At 37.8% G+C, this 24,557-nt stretch overlaps 1 protein-coding gene and 1 long non-coding RNA gene across 28 annotated transcripts in view; one reads left to right on the plus strand and one right to left on the minus strand.

Moving 5' to 3' along the window:
- Positions 1-24,557, minus strand: part of LOC131398820 (uncharacterized) — a 263,140-nt gene that overhangs the window by 169,056 nt on the left and 69,527 nt on the right. The window lies entirely within an intron of this gene.
- MYO3A (myosin IIIA) overlaps positions 1-24,557 on the plus strand; it is a 227,002-nt gene that overhangs the window by 80,874 nt on the left and 121,571 nt on the right. For 26 of the 27 annotated variants that reach the window (XR_009216986.1, XR_009216988.1, XR_009216987.1 and 23 more), the window contains 5 exons: positions 13,278-13,377; positions 15,297-15,413; positions 17,130-17,234; positions 17,340-17,423; positions 20,836-21,038. Coding sequence is in view for 24 of the 27 variants with exons in the window: in XM_058532614.1 (XP_058388597.1) it covers positions 13,278-13,377; positions 15,297-15,413; positions 17,130-17,234; positions 17,340-17,423; positions 20,836-21,038 (609 nt within the window). In the remaining 3 variants the exon portion in view is untranslated. The remainder of the gene's footprint in view (positions 1-13,277; positions 13,378-15,296; positions 15,414-17,129; positions 17,235-17,339; positions 17,424-20,835; positions 21,039-24,557) is intronic. The other variant, XM_058532617.1, reaches the window with a different exon arrangement.

Below are 24,557 nucleotides of genomic sequence, written 5' to 3' on the forward strand. Positions count from 1 at the left end.
AAAAGTGAGGAGAGGAAAGATGTTAGGAACTCTTGGCAGATGGAGAAGAGCCATCAGATATTCTTGCAAACACATATGTCAGTTTTGTTTCAACATCTGAAAACAGGTCACTCTATCTAAAATAATAGACAGCACAGAGAAGTCACATTCACAGCAGAAACAGACAAGATTTCCCAGTGGGAACATTTTTCTTCATCCTCCAGATACCTGATTCCTTTTTAAGAGCACACAGGCATACTTTCAACCTGCCTAGAACTACCTGAAAGGGATTATCGGATGGTATATGTTGCTTAAAGTTTGCTAATAACCTGAATAAAATTACTCCTTTTAATAGGTGAGATTTTGCATATTGTCCAAATCATAAACGAAAGATCATATACTCTTCTTGAAGCAGGCTGCTTCTTAGTTATAAATTGAAGTCTATGCCGGAACATAACATATTTTTTCTTTTATTCTGTTTCTTGCATAGGTAATCCATGCATATTAAAATAGTGCAAAAGAGTAGTCAGTGAAAAAGAGTCTCCTTCTCGTCTGTGTCCTTCCCCAATGACAACCAATGTATCCAGTTTCTTGTGTATATTTCTAGAGATATTCTATTTATATGCAAGGAGATAACTAGAGCATTAATGGAAAATTTAACTAGGCTCTTAAACATCGTTTAATATTCTCTATCACTTTATAAAAACATCAATGATAGTGATCAGAGAGGCCTATAACATTAGAAGCCAGTGAAAATTAGACGTGAGAGGAAGTTTAACGTTCTTCTGAAATAAAAGTATAAATGACTGGGGAAAAGACTCAATTTGTAAAAAGTTGATTCCCATACCTCTTCCACCAACATATCAATTGTATTAAATGAAATATCTAACCTATTCTGCAACTAGCTTGTGAGGTTTTAATGTAATACTAAGCATTTCATGGTTTTATTTTTAAAATAATTTCACTCTCCCAGTCGTAAAGCATACATTAATCTTTACTACACTTATTTTTTAGAAAGGACTCTCAACTTTGTGAACCACCAATCATTCATAGTCTGTGCCATCCCTCTCCTCCAGACCCTTCCCTTTTCCCCAGATCTCTTGCCTATCAGAGGGTCAGCAAACTATGGCTTACAGGCCAAATCTGATCTGCTGCCTGTTTTCTGTAAATGAAGTTTTGTTAGAACACAGTCACGCCTGTTGGTTTATGTATTGTCTATGGTTGCTTTCACACCATAACAAGGCTGAGTAGTTGTGACACAGGTCCTATGGCCTGCAAAGCTGAAAACACGTATTTATCTGGCCCTTTACAGAGAATTTTGCCAATCCCTGCCCTAGAGTAGGGAATCTTGGTCATGGTGATGAAAGGGCAGAAAGCATTAGAGAAAAGAGAAATCAAGAAGTGATTTTAAATGTGGCAATAATGAAATTATAATGGTTCAGAGAATCGTCTAGGAACATGCAATTTTATACAAAATCCCTTGGTGTTCATTTATTTCAGATGCTTCATGCCCACACAGAGAAAATAGTGGGGAGACGACTAGTGTAGAGAGTTAGAATAAATGAAGAAAGATGCTAACACGGGTACAGATTTCCATCTGCTTCCATATTTCACTTTTCCAACCTCATCCTTCCTTCCAGCATCGCTACAAGTTCTATGAACATGTGTTTATCTGTACAGTCCAGATTAAAGAGCATCTTTAAGGAATTATGTGTGAGAGAGGAAGGGCTCTGTGAATGAAAAGGGCAATGAAAAGTGTAGTGGAAGGGGCCCACCTGGTGGTGCAGCGGTTGGTTAAGTGTGCGCGCTCTGCTTTGGCGGCCCGGGGTTCGCAGGCCTGGATCCCGGGCGCACACCGACGCACCGCTTGTCAAGCCATGCTGTGGCGGCGTCCCATATAAAGTGGAGGAAGATGAGCACGGATGTTAGCTCAGGGCCAGTCTTCCTCGGCAAAATGGGGAGGATTGGCATTGGATGTTAGCTCAGGGCTGATCTTCCCTACAAAAAAAAAAAAAACAAGTGTAGTGGAGCTTGGGTGACTGTGACATCTGTGACTCTAGTCGTTGCCAGAAGTAGTCTGCTGATCTGGCTGCCAGGCTAGTGTGTGCTTCCTTCCCCACCATCATTTCAGAACTACACCCTTGGCCAAAGGGGTCAAACTGCAGATAGTAAAAACGCGTCTTCCGGGGCACGGCAGTGAGAGCCTGCACTTCCATTGGTACGGCTGATTGTGACTTTGTTACTGGAATTTAAAGATGGATAAGGAAGCTAAAACAAAACCATTGATGAGATTTTTGTTTAACCAAGGATGACTCTACTAGCCAGTGGTCCTGAATCGCCCTGGAAGATAGAGCTTGATATTTACAAGAGGATATTTAACCAAAGTAAAAGCAAATAAAGCTGTTGTATTACAATAGTACAACTGAATAGTAAGGATAAAAATTTAACATCAAAGAGCAATAGTCGTTTCTTTTTTCAGTGTGTACAACTGAAATACAAGTGAAGCTATAATAACCACCCCTAAGGGTATTCGTGACCTTTGGCAACACAGAAAGAAAATATTTATAGTCTGAAACTATGTCTCTCCAGTGTTACAGAGTAAATGAAAAATGTAATCTGGTTAACAAGCTATACTTTTTACAAGAGGACAAAAATCTTACAGAAGGATTCTGACTTTACTTTCTCCAAGACTTAAGGAAATTAAATATTGAATAAAGTAACAAGAATGGAAACCAATTCTATAAAATGAACGCAAAAAGAAAATGTTAGAAGTGTAAAATTATCTTGAAACCTATATATACTCTTTCTTTGAGCATTTCAATTGTTTATAACCAGAGTGAAAAAGGTAATAAAATTTCCTTGGTTCCACAGTAGATGAACATTTAGTAAAAGCAAAATATTCATTTGTTTACTCAAGAAATATATTTTGAGGGGCCAGCCCAGCGGCACAGTGGTTAAGTACGCGAGCTCCGCTTCGGTGGCCTGGGATTCGCAGGTTCGGATCCCGGGTGTGCACTGACGCACCACTTGCTAAGCCATGCTGTGGCGGCGTCCCATATAAAGTAGAGGAGGATGGGCACGGATGTTAGCCCAGGGCCAATCTTCCTCAAGAAAAAAGGGGAGGATTGGCATCAGATGTTAGCTCAGGGCTAGTCCTCCTCACAAAAAAAAAAAAAGAAATATATTTTGAGCAGCTACCGTTTATGAGAATCTGGTCTAGGAGTATGGGATATATCAGTCAACAGATTTAATTTAAAAAAAAACCCTGTTCTCATGGAGCTTTTACATACCAACGGGAATAATATGATAATATTGTATTATCATATAATAGGCAATAATATGAGAGACAATAAATATGATAAATTAGTAAACACTGTAGAAGTGTATTAGATGGTAATGCATGCTAAAGAAAAAATAGAGCAAGGTAAGTTGGATTGGGAGGCCGGGGTTGAGGCAGGGGCAGTGGTGGAATTGCAGCGTTAAAAAGAGTGATCAGCTCAGACCTTAGAGAGGAGGGAGGTTCATTAGCCTTGTGGCTCTCCAGGCAGAGGGGAGAGTCAAGTCGGGGCAGTGTGCCAGGTGTTAGAGGCACTGCCAAGAGTGAGCATGGGACAGTGTTAGGAGGTAACAGTGGGTCAGGGGTGGGGTCGGATTATCTGGGGACTTTCTCTCAATGACATGAGGTCGTTGGAGAGTACTGACTAGAGTGACATATCTGATTTATGTTTTAAAAAGATCATTCTATTTGCGATAATCTAAGTAAGAAATAATGGACACATAAAGATCAGGGTCGTAGCAGTGAAAGTTTTACCTCAGAAATAGACATATAAGTTTTATTAAATACTCTTTTCTGCTTAGAAGTTACAAGGAGAGTAGAATATTGTTCAGTTGTAAGAAATGCCCTTTTTCACCCATGTATCAAGTCAGAAGTCCAAGGCAAACTTTCTAAACTGTTCTTAGAAACGTTCTGTAGCTTCCATGAAATCTGATTTTTTTTTTTCTCCTGTCTTTTTCACTGTTCCTAACCTTAGTCAACTCCATCTCAGTCAATGGCACCATCATCTCCTCAGTGGAGATGGAGAGAAATGGAGATTTAAGACATTTTAAAGAGATGAAAACAACATAATTTGGTGCTGGAGAAGATATAGGAGGTGAGGGAGATGGAGATTTCTGGTGTGTGCAACGAATTGGATAGTGGTGTCAGTCAATGAGTTAAGAAACACTGGAGGAGTTCCAGGCTTTGTTGTGGAAGATCATGCTTGCTTTTTGGATATTTGGAATTTGAATGCATTTAAGACAGCTCTATTTCTTGATAATCATGCCCTCTACTGACCTAGTTTCCTCAGCCTCCAACCTCATACACTCTAGCACTCTACCTTCTGGCCATAGCAGATCATCACTGTCCTGCAATTGTCAGTTTACACGTGCTGTTCTTTCAGATTGACCACCCACCAGTCACCACCCCCACATACAAATACTCCTCCTCAGATTATGGAATCCCACTCCTTAAAGACCAAGATTAAATGCTAAGTCTACTAAGAACCATTCCCAGTTTAGCAGATTGGAATTATTTCCTCCTTGCTATTTCCATAACATTTAATTTTTGCTTCAGTTTTGGCACCTGCCAAGTGCCTTGTGTTGTTTTAAATGTTTGTGTTTATATCTCCCATTAGATTGAAACTCATTGAATGCAGAGTCTGGATCTTATTTCACCTACAGTAACCCCTCAACATCTAGGACAATGCCTTACACATAGCAGGGTCTCAATAAATGTCGGTTGGATTGAATTGCACACTTAGATTTTTATTAAAATGACACTGATGTGAGAATACTGTGAAGAATATGCCCTTCCAAAATTTGTAGCTATCACTTCCTATAAATGTGTATTTTTTAAACTACTAAAATTTTTTTGCATTATAATTCTGTCTGGTACTTGCTATGTAGTTAAAGCTAAGACATCAGTGTATGCATATTTTAAAAATTTGTTTGATACTGGAGAAATGAAAGTTGACCAGAACAATAATTAGTCCTGATTGATTAGATGATCACTAATGTATAGAATTACAGAAACATGTAGATGTTCTTGTGAAAATGTACTTACTCATTTTAAGAAATACCCAATAGGAGCCTGGCCTAGTGGCATAGTGATTAAGTTCGCTCACTCCACTTCAGCATCCTGGGGTTCATGGGTTCGGATCCTGGGCGTGGACCTACACACCACTCATCAAGCCATGCTGTGGCAGCATCCCACATACAAAATAGAGGAAGATGGGCACAGATGTTAGCTCAGTGATAATCTTCCTCAAGCAAAAAGAGGAGGATTGGCAACAGATGTTAGCTCAGGGCCAATCTTCCTCACCAAAAGAAAAAAAAAAGGAATACCCAATATTATACTAAGAAAATTAATTCAAAGCTATTATTTACACAAATAAACACCAAAGAATTCAGTTTGCTTCAGACAAACACAGATATCATATTAAGATAATGATGAAGATTGGACTGGATATCTTCCTTTGACAAATGATCATTTATTCATTCTACACGTATTTACTGAGTACCTATGTCCCACTACTGTTTTAGATGCTCAGGATACATTAGTGGCCAAAAGAGACATGTAAGAAGATGTACAATATTTTCACAATTGCTGATTCTTTTTTTATTTTCATTCATAGAATATACTTTAGGTTCTTTTAATCATTCATTACAACTTTAATAGCTTTTAAAATGTTTAAGTCATGGAGAAATCTTTTATAAACTAATTTTATGCACCTGAATTAACTATGCATGATTTATGTATTTTCAGGACTCATGTGAACAAATACAACTTTGTCAGTTAATCGAGTAGTATTTGAAGCAGTAGCCAGTGCTACCTTGATTTCAACGTATTCTTCAAAAATGAATCCACTCAGACATATCAGTTCTAGCTGAAATTATCTTAACTTTTTGTTTATATGTTTATTGTTAACTCTTCTATCAGATTGTGTGCTCCACATGAGCAGGGACCTTATCTGTTGTCTTCATAGCTTTATCCCAGCTCCTAACAGTGCCTGAAACATGGTAGGTGCTCCAGAAATTTAAATGTTTGTTGAATGAATGAATGCAGTGGTAGATGTTGAAACATACAGTTTAAGGCTCTATCCATTGTGTGTGTGTGTGTGTGTGTGTGTGTGTGTGTGTGTGTGTGTTCGGGGTGGAGGGGAAGTCTAACAAATCAGAACAGGAATGGAGATGGCATATTAATCACCTGGTTCATTGAGTTTTGCCACAAGATTGGACACAGCACAAACTTGGCGACCACACTTTTCACAATTCTTAAAATTGAAGGAAATTGGACTGCATTTTACTTAACTGTTCTTACTTTTCCACCCTGTGATCTTCTATATTGTTAATTGTGTATCTTTTTAAATGTTAGGCTAATTTTAAAGCTAAACGACAATATTATTGCTGCAACTCATCACGCCACTTGAAAGAGTATAAACATGAGTCATTCACTGATGCTGCTTTGTCACAACAGCTCTGTCTTTTTTTTTTTCTGCTTCATTGTCTCCATAATGTTTAAGACTCAACCAAGTGACAGCAATGCTGACCGTGCTTTCCTGCGGATGTCCCTGTCTAGCAGTAATTGGTGTACAGAAATACAGGTAGATGATTCCAGTGGCCAGGGGGCTTCTTCTGTTAAACTGAGCTGGCAGAGAGCAGCACTCAACCCTGAGCCAGCGAGAGCTGGGAGGGAAGTGTGCTGGAGCCGACATGTGCAGATGACCGTGGGCCTTTTCACCACGTTCCTCCAGCACCCCACTAAGCGTCAGCTCTTACCTGTAGAATCAGCCTCGAATACTGCAGCGAGAATAGGGAGGAGAAAAAAAGAAAGAAAGAGGTGTTTGCCTCGTCTCCCAATGTCTAATATAATGCATAATTCCTGCTGAGATGCTACTGTCAGAGTATACATGGGATTTAATAATAACCACAATGAAAGCCTTCAAAAACAGTGACGTTCATGAATCCTTCCTCAGCAAGGCCTGGGCTCAAAGTCTTCTCATTCCTTGCTCGGTTTATGCTGAGTCTGGTGTCATGTATTTACAATTCACGTTTGTTGCAGGTAGAGGGGTCATCTACGGAATGACTAAATATAAAGTAAATTTACGTGTAAATTTCAAATATAATTAAATATAAATTAAAAGTAAATATTAAATATAAAGTAAATGAGGATTGAACCCATGACCATAAAGTAATAATAATAATAAATTTATTTTTTCTTTAAATATAAAATAATAAATATAAAATATAAGATCCATGACCATAAAAACTAAAAATAATTTAAAAATTTATTAAACATAGCAGGCACTGGATGAATCACTTTACATGTATTGTATAATTTAATCTCACAACAGCCTTATGAAATAGGCTATTATTATTCCCATTTTATATCTGAGGAAGCAGAGTAGTTACTTGCCCAAGGCCACATGGTTAGTAAGTAGTAGAACCACAATCGAAATAATAATAGCTCTTATATATTAGGCATTTCCATACACCCATTCTAATTATACATTTTACACGAAATAATCCATTTTATTTATCCTCACAGAATCTTTTGTTGTTTGATCTAAACATTCTGATTCTTTTTTCCATTTAATCATCTTGGAATTTAGTTCAGTATCTAATAATTCATTAGTCAGTCCCTAATCTTCCCTGACTTTATGGCCATCATTGCTACCTGCTCGGCCATGCCCCACATCCCTCAGCCCCTCCAGCCTTTAATTAGAGAGAAATCTTAATAATGGAACTATGCTTAGAATAGGGCTGAGCTGTCTTCACAATTACTCTGGTAAATTCTGTATAAGTAGTAAAAGCTAGTTTTTCAAAGTCATAGAAAATGACTGCAATTTCTCTTCAGAATGAAGCAGTCAGCCATACCCTAGGTAATATACATTTCGGTACACAAACCTTTCAAACCCATCAGGTCAACAAATTAAAGAATTCCAGTATTGGAAGAGGCAACAGAGATTATATGATTCAGCCATTTTAATATCCTCAATCTAGCTAAGGTTATTAGCTTTTAACATCTTTTGGTGATAACATGTTTTTTAGGAAATGATGACAGAGGTAGAAGAGAAGGGTTTTTTCCCCATGAAAAAATTCATCTACCCAAATCAAAATGGACAAGCCTAAAATCTGTGTGTTCGATACAAGATTACCATCATAAATATCCCAGGGCATCTTATTTTCATTGTTCTTTTTATTGAGTTTCAAGAGTTCTTTACATATTAAGCACATTAATCCTTTGTCAATTAGACGTGTTGCAAATATTTTTCCCACTTTCTCTTTTATCTTCTGTTCTTATGGTACTTATATTAAAATTATCTTATCAAATTGATTCCATTTTTTTCATTTTCTTCTATCTTATCATACTTACAAATTCCATCCCCACCCTATTATTACACAACTATTCTTTTGCGTGTTCTCCTAGAAGTTTTATGATTGCATTTTTAAATCTATAGGTTTTTTAATCCATCTAGACTTTATTTTTACATGGAGTACACAATTCCTAAGTTTTTAATTAGCTGTCCTAGCACAATTTCTTGAATTTTTTTCTTTCTCTACTAATTTGCCACATTAGTCATATAATATGTTCTTAGAATATATGACCTTAAATTATAAAGTATTCACTACTAGAATTTTAACTTTTCTTGGGTGTCTTTATTTAGTGATGATGTATATTTTTAGAATATAGTAAAATGATTACATTTCTTTGCTACTCCACTCTATTATTTCCACACTTTGCCCTTTGGTAAAATATTTCACTGGCTTCCCATTGTGCCTGAAGTCCGGCCTCGCCGTGGACTGCCATCCCTCTCCCTGTTCCGGCTGCAGGGCCCGTCCCTGAGTCCACAGAACATGGCCTGCTCTCTCCCACTCTTCCCCCTTTTCCCCGTCAGATATCAACCTGACAGCCTCTTCACGTTTGGGTACATATAGAAGACTAGAATTAATACTTTGCATTAAAAATGATACTCACAGAATTGAATTCTGTGAATATTAGAGGTGTATTGTGGGGCCAGCCCTGATGGCCTAGTGGTTAAAGTTTGGCATGCTCTGCTTCAGCAGCCCGGGTTCAGTTCCTGGGCATGGAACCACACCACTCGTTTGTCAGTAGCCATGCTGTAGTGGTGGCTCACGTAGAAGAGCTAGAAGGACCTGCAGCTAGAATATACAACTGTGTACTGGGGCTTTGGGGAGCAAAAGAAGAAAGAGAGAGAGGAAGATTGGCAACAAATGTTAGCTCAGGGCAAATCTTTCCCAGCAAAGAAAAAAGAGAAAGTATATTGTGGTGAGAGGTGAGAAGGATGGTAGGTCAGGTGGGTTTTGGTGCCTGAACTGGCTTATTATTAAAAGGCTTGCCAGAAATGGTGGGATGTGGACTAAAAGGGAAAGACAGTGGATTGGTCACACTAAGATACTATTCTTTGCACACCAGCTGGTTGTGTAGTTCTTAATATTCAAGCCACCAATTGTATTTTACATCTTCGTATCCTTGATCTCAGGCATAGAAAGCTGAATAACACTTGGTTTCTGTCCACAAGTTTCTCCCAGTCTGGCAGGAATGATGAACATAACTAATTAAATGTGAAAGCTTCTCTGTTAGTGATGCATTTGCTCTGAAAAGGCCTGCAATGGCTTCACAGAGAGAGTGCTATTTGAGCCTGACTTTGCATGATAAGTAGAATTTTGCCTGACATGGAAGGAAAATAATTCTAGGCAGAGAAAATAGAATGAGCAAAAGCACAGAATCTTGAAAATACTTGGCATACTGGGGAATGTTCTGTATGGAGATGAATGGCGATGGATGCTGGAAAGATTGTTTGAGACAAGACTGAGAAGGTCCAGGAATTCCATGCCAAGGCATTTTTAAGTCATAATGTAGAAAATGGGGAGCCATCTGAGATTTCTAATCATCACAATAACAAAATCTTTTCAGAGTTTTTGGAAGCTAATACCAAAAGCATCATGGAGGATGACTTCACAGGAGTGGAGAGTGAGGGTACCAGCCAGCCAAATATTGATCCTCCTGTTCTTCACCACGTGCTCCTTGTAATTCTCTGAGAATAGTTGTTAGTTGCCAAATGGGCCCATAAAAACAGATGAAAAATTCAGGGCTTTTCACTTCAAATTAAATGGATAACTGGATTTCTTTCTCTATTTTCTTAAAAATGAATCTCTTTGGAAATAGGGAGATAAATAAGATGACACTTGTTGAGATCAGCAAATGTGGAGACCAACTATGTGCAAATCCTGTGCCAGAAATCATGGGAGATATGCATTCACTCATTCATTCAACTAACATTTATTGAGGACCTACTATGTTCTAAATAATCTGCTTATTCCCAGGATACAATGGGGAACTAAACACACACACTCTCATGTGTCTTGGAGCTTACATTGTAGTAAGGGGTTCAAATATTAACTAAATTATGCACACAAAAAAGTACATAATTATAAATTTTTGTAAGTGCTATAAAAATTATTATGGAAGAATCTAAGAATTGCAAATAGGAGTAAAACACTATTCCTATTATTAGATACAAGTCCTTTATCAGATATGTGATTTGCAAATATTTTCTCCCAGTCTGTGGCTTCACTTTTTGTTCCCTTAACAGTGTCTTTGGCAGAGCAGAAGTTTTTCATTTTAATGAAGTCCAACTTACCAATTTTTTTTTCCATAGATGGTGCTTTTGGTGTTATATCTAAAAATTCATTTCCAAACCCAAGGTTATCTAGATTTTCTCCTATGTTAACTTCTAGGAGGTTTATAGTTTTGCATTTTACATTTAAGTCTACAATCCATTTTGAGTTAGTTTTCCTGAAAGTGTAAAGTTAGTGTCTAGATTCCTTTTGTTTCTGCCCATAAATGTCCAGTTGTTCCCGCACCATATGTTGAAGAGATAGCCCTATCCCGAAGAACTTTACAGTCTAGTAAAGGGAATAAGTACACAAATGATTGACTGAAATGACTTAACTAAGATATTGGTCCTGAAGGATGGATAGAATTATGCTGAGGGGTTGAAAAGAGGTGGCATTTGAGGTGGACTGTGAAAAGTGAATACAGTTTCATCACACAGATGGGGCTGAGGAGGAAATAACAAAAACAAAGGGCAGATCTTACATATTTTTTGAAAGGTCACTCTGACTGCAGTGATGAGAAGAGTGTAAGAAGACAGGGGTGGCAGCAGGGACACCACTTGGGAGGCTGTTGTGGTTGTGAGATGAAATATGGTGGAGACGATGGTGGTGAGAAATGTTTGGTTCTAGATGTAGTTTGTGATGGAGCTGATGGGATTTGTATACAGACTGCATGAGGGATCTGAGAAAAAGAGAAGAGCCAAGGATCACTCTAAGGTTTTTTGCCTAAACAATCAGAAAAATGGAGTCACCATTTACTGAGATGAGAATCATGGGGCAGGGGCAGCTTGGGGCTATGGTATTCAGGAGCACAGTTTGGGATGTGTTAAATCTGCCTACTAGACTTCCAAGTGAAGCATCGAGTAAGCAGTTGTTTGCTTAAATCTAGACATCAGCAGAGTTGTCAGTGCATGAGTGGTATTTAAAGCTATGAAATCAAGAAGTGAATGTAGTGAATAGCTCTAAGGACTGAAGTTTGGGAGGCTCCAAAATGTGAGAGTTATGAGGAAAGATGAGGAGGAACCAGAAGAAGATACTCAGATGGAGATGCCACTGGGGTAAGGAAGAGAATCAAAGAAGTGTATAGGAGCCCAAGACAGACACATTCAAGAAGGAGTTTGTCACATGCTGCCAGTATGTTAAGTAAAATGAGAACTTAGAATTGACCGTTGGATTTAGCGATGTGAAGGTCATTATTGGCCTTAATGAAAGCTGTTTCCATGGAGTGTACAGATGACAGCCTAATTGAAATGGGTTTTCTTAATGGGTGGAGAGAAAATGAAGAAATTAAGTATAAATAATTCTTTTGAGGATTTTTGCTATAAAGCAAGGAAATGGAACAGTAGATGGAGGAAGCTGGAGGTCAAGGAAGGGTGTTTGTTCTGAGACGGGTGCTGTCACAGCTGAGAGGGAAGAATGAGTGATGTAGGAATGAGAGGAGCCGGCAGGAGTGACGGTCTTGAATACATGAGAGAAGATGGGATCTGGTGCACAAAAAGAGGGGTGGCTGTGGATAGGGGCGGGGACAGTTTATCAATAGTGACTTAATTCTCTAAACATGAGAAACCGTTGAAGTTGACTAAGTGGTATGATTCTTATTATTTCTCACAATCTATTTATTCCTTCCCCTTTTACTACTGGACAAATTCAGATGCTTCAAAGTATGTCCAAAAATAAACACTGAAAATAAAGTTCTGCTCAGAATGATGTGGATGACAATTTTGTGTCCAGAAAAGTTGAAACAAACTCTTGTGTTTACCTCAGCAATTTCTCCAGCCTTCATGTCAAATCAAGATCTTTATGCTGTTATTGAAAGTTGCTGAAATGTTTTACTTTGAAAATAAACTTCCTAGTGCCTGAAATCAATTTTGTACATAATTTAACTGTTTGAAAATCCACAGTGTGGATTTTAGACTTCATTAAAATGAAAAACTTCTGCTCTGCCGAAGACACTGTTAAGGGAACAAAAGGTGAAGCCACAGACTGGGAGAAAATATTTGCAAATCACATATCTGATAAAGGACTTGTATCTAATAATAGGAATAGTGTTTTACTCCTATTTGCAATTCTTAGATTCTTCCATAATAATTTTTATAGCACTTACAAAAATTTATAATTATGTACTTTTTTGTGTGCACAATTTAGTTAATATTTGAACCCCTTACTACAATTTATTTTGTATTCTTCTTAAATTTTGCTGAATAATAATTTTAAAAATTACCGTTCCTTGACCACCAATGGCCTAAGAGTACCTCAGACAAAATTGGAAATCTAATGAACTCAAATCTCTCTGACTCATCACTTTTTTAACAGATTAAATCACACACAGAAATTTAGAGGAAGCTTTAAAGCAAATTATATAGGATAGTTCTTAATTGAAATAATGAACTCTTTTGATCATCCATGAAGTAAGTTGGACATGTTGCATTTTTCCAAAGGTGGGAAGAAGACAAACAGATCAAATACATTAGGCTATTTTCTGGTAAATTGTTATCATTGAATTCAGTAAATCAGCATCGTAGAAGTTTTTCAGCCTCCTCTGTATCTAAAACTTACTCCCACTATGATCTGTAATAAGTTCTCAAACCAGAAAGTGTTTTTCTTTTTCTTTTGCTCCACAGACATGAACGTATTCACACCAAGAAAAGTAACTTCAGCAGGCCTCTGATTTCCAGCCTGAAGGATGTGGATGATTTGGCAACTTTAGAAGTTTTGGATGAGGTAAGAAACTAGTTTAGTTAAACTTGAACATTCTAGACTTTTTTTAATTTATAGAAGTGACGTGAGCAGGAAGTTGTTTGAATAGCATCTGTAAGTCTCATGCTTTCTTTGTCTCTTAGCTTTCTTTGTCTCTTCGCTTCCTGCTTCTCTCTCCTATCTTCAGTTTTAATATGTGTAACTCAAATTTCCGGATCTCTTCGTTCTGGTGTCAATTTTTTCTTCTTTTTTTGATACTCAAATTACAAAGGTGTGAGTTCCCGTGAGCATGAGTTGCTTAGGTCACACACCCCTTCTTCCCATCAGTTGTTTCTGGGCATCTCAAAGGGATGTTTTACTGTGGTCAAAAAACAGTCTGCCTCCTGCAACCACCATGTGGCATCCTCCTTCTTCGTCCTCTCCTGTTCCATACTCAGTGGCAGTACCCCCAAGCCTCTAAGACACCTCGAGAGCCTGTCTGTCACCATGGACAGTGTCCCCCTCGTGGGACCACGAGCTCTTGCTCGCACAAAGCTAACCGTTTAGGGCATTGAATTCTGCTTGAAACTGCTTATCCCATTACCTCAGACCTATTTCAAACATCTCTTGTGAAGGTAGAAATCCAAGCCAGTAAATTATAGTCTCAGCCTCCTTTCTCCTCATCCCCCTTTATTCCAGATAATCAGATCATTAGAGAGATAAATAGCTCCTTTTCAGTGAAAGGTACGGATTGCTATCCTGCCTGATCCACAGATTTTTGTTTTTTTAACACTTCTGATACATGCCTGAGCATTTTGCTCAGAAATACAACAAATCGGGAGACATTTTCTGAACAGAAGTAGTCATTTGGTAAATTTAGGGTTGCATAAACAACTCAAGCACTTCCTTAAAATAATCTCTCTTGAAAACATCAAACATCTTGTAATCAAATAGTGTTTGCAAGTCAGGATTGCCAACACCTTTATGAATATTTACATATCAGATTTTCTGATGATGTGAATTCCTAGGCTCGTGGATTATAAAGAAGGCTTTGCTGATCATATTGCTGACCTGTATATTAAATACTGGGTGTGTTTGTTTTTTTTGTGTGTGTGTGAGGAAGATCAGCCCTGAGCTAACATCCAATGCCAATCCTCCTCTTTTTGTCGAGGAAGACTGGCCCTGGGCTAACATCCGTGCCCATCTTCCTCTACTTTATATGGGATGCCGCCACAGCATGGCTTGACAAGCGGTGCGTCGGTGCACGCCCGGGATCCGAACCTGCGAACACTCGGGCCGCCGCAGCAGAGCGTGCACACTTAACCGCTGCGCCACTGGGCCGACCCCGGTGTGTTTGTTTTTATTGTCTGTGTTTTATTTTTGGATTTTTTTTTTTTACCTCAGATCTTTGGCTCTTCTCTTGTGTCATGTACTATAAATGATGATTTCTGACATTACTAAAATTGATTCCATGTACTCATATGATTTATCAACTATGAAAGTTACTTTTCTGAACTTTTCACTCTGCCTCAAAGCCAAATCTCTAAGCAAAGAGCTAGAACATTTCACAGAGCCACTGAATACCCTTGACTTGGAGAAAAAAATCATGTTCACTGTATCTTCTCTTCTCTTATCTGGGGCTCTTCCTCTTTACTTCATCTACTGCATTTACTCATTTCCTTGAAAGCATTATATATATCAAACCTGTGTAACATATAATACGCCCTTTGGAAAACACAGGTAACAATGACATCCCTCTATTGCTCTCAAAACAAAAGAAAAAGCCTGTGGAGTGAAAGGATAGTTGCTGACCCGATGTTATGCTCCTTACTATCAGTATGTCTATTTCTTTCTGATCCTTGGTCCAGATTCCAGTTGTTTTATTTGTTATTATTTACTTCTTAAATTGTAATTGACCATAAATGATTTTTTAAGAAAAATAAATTACTCTTATTTTATTATAGAATACCGTCTCAGAGCAACTTGAGAAGTGTTATTCAAGAGATCAGATTTATATCTACGTGGGAGATATACTTATTGCTCTTAACCCTTTTCAGAGTCTGGGTCTTTATTCTACAGAGGTATGTGTGTGGCTTACATTCCCTTACTTTGTACGAATAATTATACTATTAAGATATTTAAATTAATATAAATGATGCCAAAGAATTTTTTTATTCAATACCTTGAATAAACAGTTAAATAATTATTGTTAAAACACAGAGATAGGAAAAAATAGAAGATGAATCAATCTGGATGCAGTTTGTGGTCTTCCTTTTCCCAAAAGTATGTCGCAGAATGTTAATTCGTTCCAGTTATTGGTAACTGGTCTATACTACGTATCATATCAATAAACAGATACCTGAAAAATTGTATACTTAATGTCTACCTCTGGACCAAGTATGGGAGAGTGAAAAGTACAATTACATTGTTTATATAGGTAATATATATTTAATGGCTGTAAAACTTGTGATTGTGAGTTTAAAAATTCTATTTGACATATTGATTGGTTTTTAATATCAGACAATGTGTGTTTTATGAATATAAATATATAATTATGCATTATCCAACCACTCATGGTTTCAGTATAGAATAGTATTCTGGAATTTAACTAGGCTGTTTTTCATTTTTTTTCCTTTCTCTTTTTTTGTGAGGAAGATTGGCCCTGGGCTAACATCTGTGCCCATCTTCCTCTACTTTATATGTGGGAGGCCTGCCACAGCATGGCTTGATGAGTGGTGCTTAAGTCCGTGCCCAGGATCTGTACCTGGGAACCCTGGGCCACCAAAGCGGAGTGCGTGAATATAGCCACTACGCTACTGGGTTGGCCTCTGTTTTTCGATTTTAATTGGGCCCATGCTCTTCTAGCCTTTTGTGTACTCAAGAAAATTATTTAATACTGTGCCTAATAGTTTTATTTTTATATGTGAAAAATATATAATTCTGTCATCCTCTATCACCTTACAATTTGCAAGAATAGTGGTAAATTTATGAACTGTAGCCTAAGTTTCAGAACATCTGGGCTTTCGTGCAAATTCTGCCCTCAGTTAACTATGTGATCTAGGACAAATCAAATGAGAGGATGTATATTAAATGATGTGAAAGGACAAAAGTGACCATATGTCAGACATTATTATATCCAAGGAACAGTCAACAAAATGCTACCTGATTGTCTTAGTTATAAAGTATCTTTATTTAAAGAAATTATAGTATTTTGAAACCTTAAGTTCTATTTTGGAAGTGGTATGCACTTCCAAAAGAGTCTTCTTGTAAATACTACTTCCAGAGTGCTATTATATCATATCATGCCATATCATATTTCTGAGCCATTTTATGTCAGGCCTTTATTTTACATAATTGTGCATGATTTTGCATGTATGTAAGTGTGTGGTATGTGCGTGTAACATGTATGTAATGTTTGGGTGGTATGAAACTGTATTTTGATTTATGTTTTGCTTTAAAAATTAGAGCTCTATCTGTAAATAAACTAGGGTTTAAACAAAAATAAAAACAAAAGCCCTACAAAGCGTGTTCTTCTTTTTTTTTTTTTTGTGAGGAAGATCAGCCTTGAGCTAACATCCATGCCAGTCCTCCTCTTTTTTTGCTGAGGAAGACTGGCCCCAGGCTAACATCCGTGCCCATCTTCCTCTACTTTATATGAGACACTGCCACAGCCTGGCCTGACAAGCGGTGCATCGGTGCGTGCCCAGGATCTGAACCTGGGCCGCCAGCAGCGGAGTGCGCGAACTTAACCACTGTGCCACGGGGCCGGCCCAAAACGTGTTCTTTTTAACTTTTAGCATTCCAAACTATATATTGGAGCAAAGAGAACTGCCAATCCTCCTCACATTTTTGCGATGGCTGACTTAGGATACCAATCTATGGTAACATACAACTCAGATCAGGTAAGGAGAGTCTCACGTTCTTAGAAATGCCCTTCTTAGTTTCTTGTGTCAGCTGAATTTTTTGAGGATAAAGTCGTCTTATGGTTTCCTTTTCTCACTGTGCAGTGCATTGTTATTTCTGGAGAAAGTGGTGCTGGAAAGACAGAAAGTGCTCATCTTTTAGTTCAGCAGCTGACGGTGCTTGGGAAGGTATAATTTATTTCTTCTCTGTCCTAACAGAAATACTTTAGAACTTAATATAACTGATTAGATTAATATTCACTAGTTCCCACATTTAATAATGCACAGAAATTAGAAAACACACTTGTTATTATTTGTGAGTTTAAAATATAACAATATAAAAAGCATATGCTCTGTTTTGAGGATATTCTAACTTTTCTCACTCTTAGTAGACAAGGCTTTATAAATATGATTTTTCTCTCTTTTTAGCTCCAACACATTCACTGAATGCTTTCTTTACTCTCTCCTTTTGTTGCTAGTAGGTTAAAGGGGAGTTAATATACAAAAATAAATTGTATTTCTATATTATATATACCAGTAATGATTAATTGGAAATTGAAATTTAAAAGTATTATTTACAATAGCACCAAAAAAAATGAACTATTTAAATCTAAAGCTTATAAAACATGTGCAAGATTTGTATGCTGAGAAACAGAAAAAGTTGATAAAAGAAATCAAAGAAGATCTAAATAAGAGATATACCATGTTCATGGATTAAAAGACTCAATATTATTAACTTGCTAGTTCTCCAGAAATTGATCTGTAGATTCAATGCAATTACAATAAAAATCCCAGCAGGATTTTTTTTCATAGAAATTTACAAGCTGAGTCAAAAATTTATATGGAAAGGCAAAGGAACTATAATAACCAAACAATTTTGAAAAAAAAAAAAGTTGGAGGATTAACACTAGTTGATTTCGAGACTTACTATAAAGCTGCAATAATTGTTAGATACAACATAAAAAACATAATCCATAAAGGGAAAAATTAGATTTCACCAAAATTAAGAACTTTTGTTCTCTGAATGACACCGTTAAGAAAATGAAACCACAAGCTACAGACTCAAAGAAACTATTTGCAAGTCACATATCTAATAAAAGACTTGTATCCTTAATATATATGTTTTAAAAAAACTCTTAAAACTCAATAATAAGAAATCAAATAACAATTAAAAAATGAACAAAAGCTTTGAACAGTCACTTCTCCAAAAGCAATATGTGGATGGCAAATAAACAAATAAAAACATGTTCAACATTGATAGTCATTAGGGAAATGCACATTAAAACCACAATGAGACACCATTACAAACCTATTAAAATGGCTAAAAAATTTTTAAAATTCTGACAATACTGGATGCTGACAAGGATGTGGAGCAACGAGAACTCTCATATATTGCTTGTGAGATTGCAAAATGGTACAGTCACTTTGGAAAGGAGTTTGGAAGTTTCTTATAAAGTTAAATTACACTTAACATACAACCCAGCAATCCTACTCCTAGGTATTTATCCAAATTAAATGAAAGCCCATGTTCATACAAAAACCACAGACAAATATTTATAGTAGTTTCATTCATAATCTCTAGGAAGTAGAAACAACCAAACAAGGGAATGGATAAACAGACTATGGTACATCCATACAATGCAATATTACTCAGCAATAAAAAAAGAACAAACACTGATACAAGCAATGAAGCTCATTGGATGAGATTTAGATAAATCTCAAATGCATTACGCTAAGTCAAAGAAGCCACATTCAGAAGACTGCATACTGTATGATTCAATTTATTGGTCATTCTTGCAAACTTAACATAGAGACAGAAACAGATCAGTGATTGTCAGAGGCTGGGGATGGAGGGAAGAGTTGACTACAAAGGGCAACAAGACAATTTTGGGGGATGATGGAATTGTTCTATATGTGGATTTTAGTGGGGGTTATATGAGTGTATATGTTTGTAAAAACGTTCACAACTATACACTATAAAGGATGAATCTTATTGTATGTAAATTATATCTTAATTTTTTTAACAAGGGAAGATGAGGATAAAGACATGGTTTGATTTTCCAGGTAGAGTCCTTGAAATGAGATAAGTCAAGAATCATGTATTCTCATTAGGCTAATAGCTAAAAAAAATCATTGTGTACAACTTATCCCTGTGAAAAATTTTTATTATGATCTACATGGTTACAATTAGAGTCATGTTAAAATTTTTGCCACTATCCTGGCATAGAAGAGTTGAACATCTGAATTAATTTACTCAATGGCCTTCTGCAAGGGCCTTTGCTATTCTTTCTTGATTTGTGGGCGATAGAGGTTCTCATCCATAATGGATTAACTTGTGCGTGAATGATGTTATGTAGATGTTCAGCAAACTTATCTAATCTCTTTATCTTGTTCTAGATTTAAAAGTGTGATTTGATATTAGTTGGGGATGGTGATATATGTATGTCAGAATTCTACCCTTATCGGATACTTATCTCATTGATAAAAATTTACCAGATGCAAAAATGGAATGTTTAGCGGATAGAATTTACCATTGTAATACGCAGTCCTCGAAACCTTACTTTGCAGGGCACTGCTATTTAATGCAGGTAGATGAAGATGTTTTCTCACCATTTCCTGGGTACAAGGCCAGCCCCAAACAACATTTTAAAAGACTCAAGTTTGTCCCAATTCTGGCTGCTCTCTTCTCTCACCCCTCATTGCCTCTTCTAGAAGATACTTATATGCCCTCAAAAGCTCACTGTGAATGCCCCCTCCAGCCACCCAAATTCTAATGTAGCCTATGTTCCAGAAATACCTACTGCTCCTCTCCTTACTTATAAAATTTCATGCCTTAAACAGAGCTGATTAAGGTATTACACTGAAAATAATCTACTCGATCCAGTTTCTACCAAGATGTGAATGACTGATACCTCCTTAAACCTCTAAGAGGGGGATGCTTTTCTAAAAGCAGTTGCTTGTTAACCCAAATAAATATCTGCTTGGTGGCATTTCAAGTAAAGTGGTAAAGGGGAAAAAAAAAACAAAAACATGATACTCGTTTGAGGGGAGGAGAATATGCGATGGGGTAGGAGAAAATAGAGGACCAGCCAAATAGGCCTGCTGGCCTTGCCTGGGGTTCCACTCCTCCCATCCACACTTCTGAGCTATTCTCAATTTTCACAATTATTCCTTTTCCTCTACTTCTGAATTCACGAATCATCTTTACTCCCTTAGTTTCAGGTTTAGCAGCCTCCATGGAAGTGGTTCTGGCTTTGAGGGACGTTTGGATGGGGGCCCAGGCAGATGGAGGAGGAATAATGAAACGAGAGGTGTACCTCAGTGTGTGTAGACTGCTTATAAATTGTGTTTGTAAATCAGGCGCTGAACAGAACTATATTTGAATAGGAAAAGAGTAGAATATTGCTTCACCCCTCTAAGAAAGCAAGTGGGTGAATGCGCATATGGGAGGGAAGAATATACCAGGTTGTAACACCTGGCAGTATGCCAAGAATGTGCTTTTATGTGCTGTCTACATAAAGTGTTTATCAAAGAAGACACATTTTATTATGTACAAAATTAATTTTTTTCATTTTTTTTAATATCCTGACATTTTCTCTAGGCTAATAATAGAACCCTGCAAGAAAAGATTTTACAAGTGAACAATTTGGTGGAAGCCTTTGGCAATGCCTGCACTACTATAAATGACAATTCCAGCCGATTTGGAAAATATTTAGAAATGAAATTTACCTCTTCTGGAGCTGTAGTGGGAGCACAGATTTCTGAATACCTTCTGGAAAAATCCCGAGTTATCCACCAAGCCAGGTAAGTTCAGGTCAAATATCTCCTATTTTCTGGGAAACATAAGCAAGTTTATATATTGTATATATATTAGTTTACATACAACATAATGCTTCTGTTTTAATAGTGAAATGTCTTACTCATTCAACAACATTTCAACAAAAAGTCAACAAAATTTTGTTGATCATCTACTACGTGTAGGCACGTACTATTGGAAACAAAGAGATCCCTCAACCGTGTCTTACATCCAGTAGAAGAGTTACTCAATAACCTAAAATTCATGATAACAGATAGAAAACCTAATCCCACCATAGAGGTACTAACAGGATAAATTAGAGCTACTTTCTGAAGTAGGAGAGAATGTATTTCCCTACACAAAACTAATTTCAATTGTATTTTTAAATTTTAGAGAAGCTTTTTGTGATTTTTGAGAATGAAACATCAGAAATGTAATAGAAGAACTCTTAGTAGGTACATTTTTTTATTATACATGTAAATGCACTATATCCATCTGGATACTGAAAGGAAAGAACAAGTTCAAAGGGTTTGACTGAGAGGACTATTTACAGAGGTGGAGGGGCACTGAAGAACCAAGAATAAATGGTGAGGTACCCACAGAGGAACAGCGGTGAGACCGTTACTACCCCAGGCCAGAAGGAGGGACAGCACTGCAGAGCCTGGTGAGACTAGGACTGTGCCGGAGGGGCTGTCCCTCAGGAGCTGTTGCCATAAAGGAGTACACCGCTGTGAGGGAGAGAGCAAGGGGGCAGATACCCCGACCTCTCTCTTCTCCCTCCTTCCAGTCTCCTCCCTGTGCTTCCTATTGGCTGAACCCCACTGGAAGCCAGAGAGCAAGGAGCCCAGGTATTGCAGTCTGCAGAGGTTGGCTTTTGGGGTCACAGAGCGAGGCAAAGAAGAGTGGGGAATGGATCTGAGGTGGCAGAGAAGAACCAGAGCAGACAATTATTTTTTTTAAATGAATTTACCCTTTCTTCGAAGGGAATAAGTTTTTTCCTTCTCTTTTTGCCTCTGCCCATGTCATCCCACCCCAATCTCTGACCACATTTATTTTTATATTTCTAATGATGGTACTATCCTGTAAGTTGTGAGTTAAATCATCTTCTAAATGCAGATGATTTTAGAGAAGAAATTTTTAAAAGAGGCTACTTAATTTCAAAAAGAAAATGAGCATATTAGAGTAGATGCTAGATAGTTCTCGTATATGTAAATTATAGCTGTTTCAGGCACTATTCTCCTGTTACTACAATTTAGTTCAGCAAGCGTTGATGGCATTTCTCTCCCATGCCCAGCACTGTACCAGACGCTACACGAGACACCAACAAAGTAGCAGAGGTGGAGGAAGGGGAAATATTATTTATGGAGCAATTACTCTGTGTCAGGCACTGTGCTAAGCACTTAATAACCATTATCTCTTTTAATTCTTACATTGATATGACAGGATATTATTGTCTATTTTATACCTGAGGAAACTGAGACTAAGAGAATTGTGTTAAATTGCCTTGAGTTGCGGTTTGAACTCATGTCTCTCTGTCTGACTCCAAAGCCCAACATTCATTGATTCATTCATCCATTTAGCAAATAATTATTGAGTGCCTGCTATGTGCCAGGACCTGTACTAGGCACAGGAGAGAGAACGCTGAGTAAGATGGGAGTCCTGCAGTAAAGCAGCTCACAGTCTCCTGGAGAGCGGTGGATGCTTTGATGCAAAGCTTCCTGATCACTTGGTTTCTAGTCTCTCAGGAAAGTAGGCAATGAGTTCATCTGCTAAGTGTGAGCAGGTAGGTGGCAAGGGAGAGGGATAGAGGAGACCGCATGTCTTGAAGGAGGGAGTCTTAGTGGAGGGAGCTGTAATTAAAACTGAAAAATTAAAAGCACTGTTTCCTGAATACCCTATGGGGCCTCATGAACCAAAGCTGCATTGTTGGCTTTCCAAGCCTTATTGTTGGCCACTTTGTCAAAGATTCAAAGGTTTCACAACTGGAGAAAGCCACACCCTTGTGAGGACTTTGCCACAGTTTTGAGGGTGTTAGAGGCCTTGCTGCTTGGTGATCCCCAGGTCCAGGGCAGGTGAACACACAGGAGACAGCCCTGAAACCTTCCTGCAAATGGCCGAGTGAGACTCTGAAGAAATCTTCAAAGATCCACAATTAGGGGTGGGGCCAGAGTCAGAGAAATACTATTTAGTAACTTGCTGAGACCCTCTGTTTGTCCCCAGGACATTCTGACCTGGGAACCACTGGTCATATGAGCATGTGTGGGATCCTCTGGTGCTCTGTCTTCTTAAGTATAACTTGGATGTAGTCAGGGCAAGACATGAGATGGGTAGTTTTGGCAATATCTCCTTTTCCTGTTTCTTTAACTCTCCATTGTTTATCCACTGAAGGTCAGTATATTTCCTATTGCGTCTCCAGATCCTGTCAAATTCCAATTCTCAGTAAATGTAAACTGATAATTGAAGAGAAAACCACCAATTTTGCATGTCTCCATTTGTGAGTCACTCCTCTAATTGCACACTGCATTATTTTAGGGTTCAAGGTGTGACACACAGAGCAATCAATGTGATTTCAGTAGAACAAAGCAAACTAAATTATATGCTGTGCCAGTCTTAGAGAAGTTTTATTATTTTGTGGTGAGAAAAGACAAGAACTAGACTTTTGGTTTTGTTCTAACCTTGCTCATGTGCAATGTTAGGGTTCAGTGCAGTGTTACTGGTGACTGCAACAAGTAATGACTGGACACCTGGAAAGTGTGAGTACAGCCATTCTCAAGGAGGTGCCAGTCCTCATGTCAGCATCTGAGCCTGTGGACACCCCTTTTCTTGAAAGTTCACCTGTCTTTGCCTCCATCACTGGATTCTCCTGGTTCCTCTCCCACCTCTCTGAGTTTTTCTTCTCTGACTTAGATTCGTCCCTTCATTCCCCAAATGTGTATTTACCAAAGATTTGTCCTTGGAGTATTTCTCTTTTCTCTCTATGCTCCCTCACTTAGCAATTTCTTCTGACATCATGGCCTCAACAGATTGTTCTACGTGATTGACAACCAAATATGTACTTCTCGTTCTCTCCTAAGTTCACGTTTTTCATTTCCTACTACCTGGATATCTTGCCTCTGTATCAAATTCAGCTGAATACACATTGTCCTAAACCTGTTTCTTTTCCATGGTCCCTTTTTTAGGGAAGGGAACCATCCTCCTCCATTTATATCAAACCTCTGACCCTTCCTTCACTTTCCATGTCTAAATACTTGGGAGCTGATCTTTAGAATAACGTTGACACCTCTCCTTTGCTTTCCCTTCCTCTGCTGCTATTTTAGCTCCAGCCCTTTTTCCTTCTGACCTAGACACTTGAAAGATTTGGATCTCCTGGACATTTGAACTCTCCTCCGAGACATGGTGATATTATGCCCTCCCAAACTCAGGGAACAGTCTCAACCCAGAATGCATACTAATCAATAGCACTGTTACTTTTTTTCTCTTTCAAAATGTATTCCTTATTTTTGAAATACTAACAAGGAAGAACAGGA

The sequence above is a fragment of the Diceros bicornis genome, chromosome 36, assembly GCF_020826845.1.
Source record: "Diceros bicornis minor isolate mBicDic1 chromosome 36, mDicBic1.mat.cur, whole genome shotgun sequence".
NCBI classification, from domain to species: domain Eukaryota; kingdom Metazoa; phylum Chordata; class Mammalia; order Perissodactyla; family Rhinocerotidae; genus Diceros; species Diceros bicornis.